The sequence below is a fragment of the Gadus chalcogrammus genome, chromosome 22 (assembly GCF_026213295.1).
Source record: "Gadus chalcogrammus isolate NIFS_2021 chromosome 22, NIFS_Gcha_1.0, whole genome shotgun sequence".
NCBI classification, from domain to species: domain Eukaryota; kingdom Metazoa; phylum Chordata; class Actinopteri; order Gadiformes; family Gadidae; genus Gadus; species Gadus chalcogrammus.
Genome location: NC_079433.1, coordinates 13,761,290 through 13,767,623, shown reverse-complemented (window position 1 = coordinate 13,767,623; position 6,334 = coordinate 13,761,290). Strand labels below are relative to the sequence as shown.

At 46.7% G+C, this 6,334-nt stretch overlaps 1 protein-coding gene across 7 annotated transcripts in view; it reads left to right on the top strand.

Moving 5' to 3' along the window:
• The window catches only part of LOC130375310 (neurabin-1-like), a 45,524-nt gene that overhangs the window by 1,460 nt on the left and 37,730 nt on the right, over window positions 1–6,334 (top strand). For 3 of the 7 annotated variants that reach the window (XM_056582131.1, XM_056582134.1, XM_056582135.1), the window contains exons 1-2: window positions 2,042–2,321; window positions 3,663–5,146. In XM_056582131.1, the coding sequence (XP_056438106.1) occupies window positions 3,806–5,146 (1,341 nt within the window). In that variant the 5' untranslated portion in view covers window positions 2,042–2,321; window positions 3,663–3,805. Of the gene's footprint in view, window positions 1–2,039; window positions 2,322–3,662; window positions 5,147–6,334 lie in introns of those variants that run through there. The other 4 variants (XM_056582133.1, XM_056582129.1, XM_056582132.1 and 1 more) reach the window with 3 other exon arrangements.

Genomic DNA, 6,334 nt, shown 5'->3' with positions numbered 1-6,334 from the left:
CTTTCTTCCCTGCGCCGGGGAGCGACCAAGAGTTTCATTGGTTGGGATGGGAGCGTTGGAAACATCTGGCAGGGAAAATAACGATGATTTCCAGTTCAGATTTGAAATGTATTTACAGCATTCAATTTATGCAAGACCGTTAAGTATTTCTTTTCCTGTAGTATTTCATCATTTAAAAAATATATTACCCATGCTAATTGCTTAAAGGTCCAGCAAGGGCTTACGTATTGTGGGCTATGAGGTTAAACAATTGAACAGGCACAGACACACGTCTCATGAGTCCTACACACACACACACACACACACACACACACACACACACACACACACACACACACACACACACACACACACACACACACACACACACACACACACACACACACACACACACACTCTCAACCTCATCACCAGGACACTATCAGAACAGCTGTTAAAATAGCAGCAGCAACATCTTCTGAAAAAGGTTCCATGTTGGGACAACCTTAGCAGGTCTTGTCCTGCATGGCTCCTAAGTCCTAAGGACAGAAAATGGCTAGCTTCTCGCCTTTTTCCCCATACTAAACGTCAGGGATCTGCTGATCCAAAGCAAAGCACTTTTATCTGAATCTAAATCAACGCACCCCGAGCAATGGTTTCACGACAACAACTCACACACGCACTCCATAGCAATTTGCTGCTTAATATCGTATGATAAACAGCACTGTTTGTTCTGGATGCTCTGCAATGTGTGGCTGGTCTGTTCTCTCACCCTCCCGTTTATTTATCCCCAGAAGATTATTTTTAGGTTGCTTAGCAACGTCTTGAGATGGCTGGTGTTTAGGATTGAGTAAAAAGTGTGCTTGCGTGTATTCATCTGTGTGTGTTTGTGTGTGCGCGTGTGCATGTTTGTGTATGTGTGCATGTGTCTTGCCTTTGTATTCAGAAACACATAAAAAATAATGGCATGACATAAAATGTGTACATGGCACTATAGATTTGTTTTTGTCCCAATCTTTACTTCGAAGGGGAAAATGACCACACAATTATTTAAAACAAGTTCTGCCTCATATAATAAATGCTGTTGAATGTTTCTAATAGTGGACTCAGGCTAAATTAAGGCAATTATGGCCCTGCCAGACAGAAGAGTGAATAGCTCTTGTAAATGATTCAGATTGTATTTCTGGATTGTTTAGCCATCCGGCTCCATCTGTTATAGTGCCACAATCTGACGGATACCTTGCCTTTATCAGTAAAAGCAGACTATAGATGCCAGAGAAGTAGAAAACATCAGGGAGACAGCATTTTAATATAAGTCTTTCATGCACCATTCGACCCAGGTTCAAAGAATAAAGTTCTTGATCTAACACAATGAAACACTCAAGTGTCAAATGTTAAATTTCTTGTTTGCTAATGATTTGAATCTATAAAACACATTGGAAATACAAAATGTACATTCATATTTTCCAATGTAGCCTATGTTGCTCAAATCATTGACAGTGTGCCTGTAGGCATATCGAGCAATCTATATCTTGCATTGATAATCAAATAGCAGATAGAACAACTGAAAATGACTTTCAGGAAAGCTTCACACATATTCAGCGTCCTGATTTGGGCATTTTGCTTACATAAGATTATGATTTGTCAATCAATATAAGGTGTGAGTTTGAATGCGAGCCTGCGTGCGCGCGTATTGGTATGCGCACATGCGTAATAACTACAACCCCTTTTAATATATGCTTCATTTTGATCTCGTCATAATGTATCGGTATTCATTGGATAAACATATGCTTGTATTCTGTATTCCTCGTCAATACATGAGAGACCCACTGAAGTTATTGTGTGCTGGTATTTCTGTCACTGCAGCTCGCTGGAACCCCCCCTCCCCTTCCCTTCCGAGCGCAGATTATTGGACCAAACCATTGCCGCAGTAAGACTCAACACCTGTCACATCAGTAATATTTTCGCAAATAATCGGATGTAATAAAAATCACTTTTGTTAACTCTATTCTATAGTGGGCTTATGTTCAATAGTGTGCTCACGGAAATCGCGCTTTAGTGCATCTCCTCATAGGAGGAGCTGCCAAATACCCCCGACCCCCCCTTTTGTGCGATTCATTGGCAGCATCACCCGTTGCCTGCAATGGCGCTGTAGCGGGGCAGACCATGGGCAGACCCTGGCTAGTGTGTCAAGATGTTTAGAAAGGGCGACTCTGGTCTGGGCTGTTTACCATCCTGGGATGGGATATCATTGTCAAATCCATCTAGGACTTAAGTATGCATGCATTTCAGTGGACTACTGTGTGTTTGTTTATTCGCACCACGAAGCTGCAGCAATACATGTAAGTCAATCGTTTTTATACATTGTAGCAGCATCATTGTGAATGATTTTAGAAACTTATGCATTTCCCCCCTAATATAAGAGAAAGCGCTGTCATTTGGTATTTTGCTGTGATAGCGCGACGTCGCATTCAACGGAATATGGCTTAGTGTTGTTCACCGAGGAAAACAACCTGAGCTCCTCATGACAATAATATGCGCTGTGGTTGGATGTGCGGCTCTCCTTATAATCTGTTCCGAGGCTGCTTTCACTCATTTAAACCTTCCGTGTTATTCCTCTCTTCTTAAAGTTGTAACTGTGCATGCATTGTTCACCCAAAGAACACGAACCATTAAGTAAATATTGATGCATAGATTCATCTCCATGAATTTCGCCTCCCTTTATCGTTCCAACTTATTTAGCGGTGATAACGGAGAGCCACCCCAGCCTATGTGCAACTGATGCTGCTGTGTTTCTGCTGCACTCATCAATGGTTTCACCAAAACCTATCCAGGCCTGTAGACTGTTGGGGTGTATATTGTTTATTGATGCATTATAGCTTAACTTGCGAATCATAACCAATCTTCGCCTATTATGATATCAACATGCATAATAACGAGTTGCTCTTATTAACTTTTTTCATGAATGTTCATTTTATTCTTTTTACCATTTTAATAAAAAGTACAACATGCTTGTGGCATTAGCTCTGGTTGCGTTTGTTCTGACGCTTATGGGGGGGGGGGGGCGACTGGTTTGTTTTGGTGATGGAGGGCAAAAGCTCATCTCCTTATGTATACTGACAGAAATATTAATGAAAGTAGGGTAGGGTCATTGGTCATTACCACATCTGAAGGAAGAGGTATGCTATTACACCTCTGGGAAAATCCATTGGTCAATAATAGGAAGGATGTTTATTGGCCAACAGTGGACTTCCACAGGACAACATCTAAGGATTATGCTGTGTTTTCAATCCAGCCTTAGATCTGGAAAATGACAATACAGCAGGACGCTCCCTTCATTCATTTATTAAAGCAGTATTGATTATTGACGTGAACAACACCTGCTAACGGGACCTCATCAGAGAGAGCTTCAGACCAAGGCTTGATATAATTTAGTACTTGCCTTCTTAAAGCGTTCACTGATCCATAATGATTGTGTCTTTCTTTTGGAATTTGTATCTGTGTAATAATCACAGTTTGGCCTTTGCAGTGAGAGTTGCTTTTACCTTTCCGTTTCTATATTTTTAAGTGGCTCTCTCCAACACGAGGAGAGTCTAACGACAGTTCCTTATTACCATGTTTTTTGCATACAGTTTCTTTTATCTGCACTGCATCTCGCTAACATCTCTCTTTATTTCCCTCAGGATTGAACGGGACCCAATGGAAGCCGAGCGCCACTGGGATTAGATTTGCCAGTACCGCAGTAGGTCACGCCAGACAACTTACTTCCATGTTCTAATCAGGCCACTGCTATGTTGAAATCCCCTCTGGCTCTAAAGGCGACATCATGCTGAAGACAGAGGCTTCCGGGGAGAGGACCACCCTGCGGAGTGCCTCGCCCCATCGCAACGCCTACCGCGCCGAGTTCCAGGCCCTTAAGAAGGCCTTCGACCAGCCCCTCATTGATGGAGGCTCCAAGCCCAAGGGCCCCGAGCGGCCCAAGCAGCCCAGGGGCCGCCAGTACGGCGCCCACGTCAGCCGCATCAAGGACATGTTCATGCAGATGGGCACCGAGCTCCCCGGGGCTAAGACCCGGGACGAGCTCTCTCCCCAGAAGACGGCCCAGCCCGGCAACTCCGTCAACAAGGCCGACGGCTTGGTGCTGAAGCTCCAGCACTCGCTGTCGGCCGAGCGGATCGGCGCCGTGGGAGCCAAGTTCTCCGAGACCAGGATGCGGTTCGAGCAGCAGTCCCGCGACCAGTCGCAATCGCCCGTCTACCCCCACGGGCGGGACAAGAGGGGGTCCCACGAGCACCTGGACGACTGGCGGGGCAGCAGATCCAACCGAGGCAGTACGGACTCGTTGGACTCCCTGTGCTCCCGGGCGGAGGCGTCCTCGCCCACCGTCAGCCAGCTCAGCGCCGTCTTTGAGAACGCAGACCAACAGTCGGACCGACAGGGCGCGCACCACAGAGGCGTCAGCAGGCGGGCCCTCTACTCCCCGGACGGGAACCACCGGGGCCACGGAGGGGACCTCAGCGAGGACGACTCCCGCCAGTCCCCCGTCCGCGGTTCCCACCGTAACCGGAAAGGGGGCAAGCTCCCCGCGTCCGCGTCCGCCGAGGACCTCCTCTGCCCGAGTCCTCAGGCGGAGCCCGTAACAGGGTCCCCGCAGAGGTCGGACACGCTCGGCCAGGCTGCAGACGGCCCCGGCGACAGGGGGCGAGGCGTGTCGGCCGCACAGACCAACGGAGGTCAGGTCAACGGATCGTGCGGTGAGGAGGACAAAGATTCCGGAAGGAAAAACCTGGAGGAAGACATCCTGTCCAATTCTTTAGCGAATGCGCTTGACGCAGAGGACAGCCGAGACTCTGGGGCCCCGGTGAAGGACGGCCAGGACGCTCCCGGAGGAGAGAAGGTTCGAGACAGCGGCAAAGAGCCAGCGGACGGCCGCGACGAGGACTACGCGGGGAACGAGCGTATCATTTTTAACGCAGACGGAGACGCCTGCTACCAGGGCTGGGGGGAGAGCTGCACGGACCCGGAGGACGACTTCTACGGAGACGACGACGACGACACCGTCTACGACCCGGGTGCTGAGCTCACGGAGATCCCCGGTCTGCCGGAAGAAAACCAGGAAGACGTCCCTCCGAAGAGGAAGATCTGCTTCAGCACGGCTCCTATGACGGTGAGTTGTGTAACCGAGGGCAGATGACACACTGACTAAAGTCCCTTTGAGAGAGTATGAGGAACAAGATACAATAATCTTGGCTGAATCTGTTCCTTATAGTCAACATAAAGAGTACAAAAACAACCATCATCTTCCAATGACTATAAGCTTGCGGAAATGTTACGTAAAGAAAAGTACTCCTTAACCCGTGAACTAGTTAGCTAGTGTTAGCATGCTTACCAACCATGCTCTGATAAGACAAGCAGCTAACACTTGAGCCACCTGTCTTATCTTGCTGCTGAAGCAGAGGGGCTTTTATTGTGCGAGTTTGAGGCAGAGCTTGAGGTCACTACATTGCCCTCTGGAAAACTGGCATGTGAATTGGAAGAACATCTGTGCATGTGTGCATGAGTCACGAAGACTCTGCACCCCACGCACTTTTCACACTACCAACATGTGATGATCCCGTTCTGCCATCACTCACTATACTTGTGCAGCGATAGAAACATGGGCTTATACAATCTGATGATTTGAGCTTAGATCATGCCAACAAATTTAGCATATATATCGACAAATTATACTCTTAAAATAATAGTTGTGTCTTGTGTTGATTTGATATAGCTAAAACACAATTTAAACCTCCATCTCCATGGATATTTCCCTACATAAAGACCAAATAATTGCAGTATTTAGACGCCCTCTCTCAAGAGAACCATTGTTAATGATAACAATGCAGCCATGATGTCCTGGTGAATCCCCCCCCAGAATATTATGTGTTTTGTTGGAGGTCATTCGTTTCACAATAGGGTTTAGAGCTGCGGGACATGTCTGGGGATTAAAGACCCATTATGTAATCCATTGCACGATCTACCTTGGTTTGGAATAACTAAGCTTAACTTCCTCAACATATACTTGATGTTGGTATGCATGTGTATGTGCTTATGTGTCTGTGCTAACCCCAGACATGGCAGTAGACATGAAGTGTTATGCGATGGATTAAGTTCTGACAAGCATGCCACGGGTTAGGGATCAATCCTCTTAGCATGCTGTATTGAAACAGAACAATTAGCCCAGTTATTCAGAAGTAAATATGACAAGCTAGCTCGCTAATCTCCCAGTGGAAACTATGTTTACGTCTTTGGTTATGGGTGTCTTTCTCTCTCTCTTTTGCTTTCTTCCTCTTCCTATTCTCATTTCTCTCTTTCG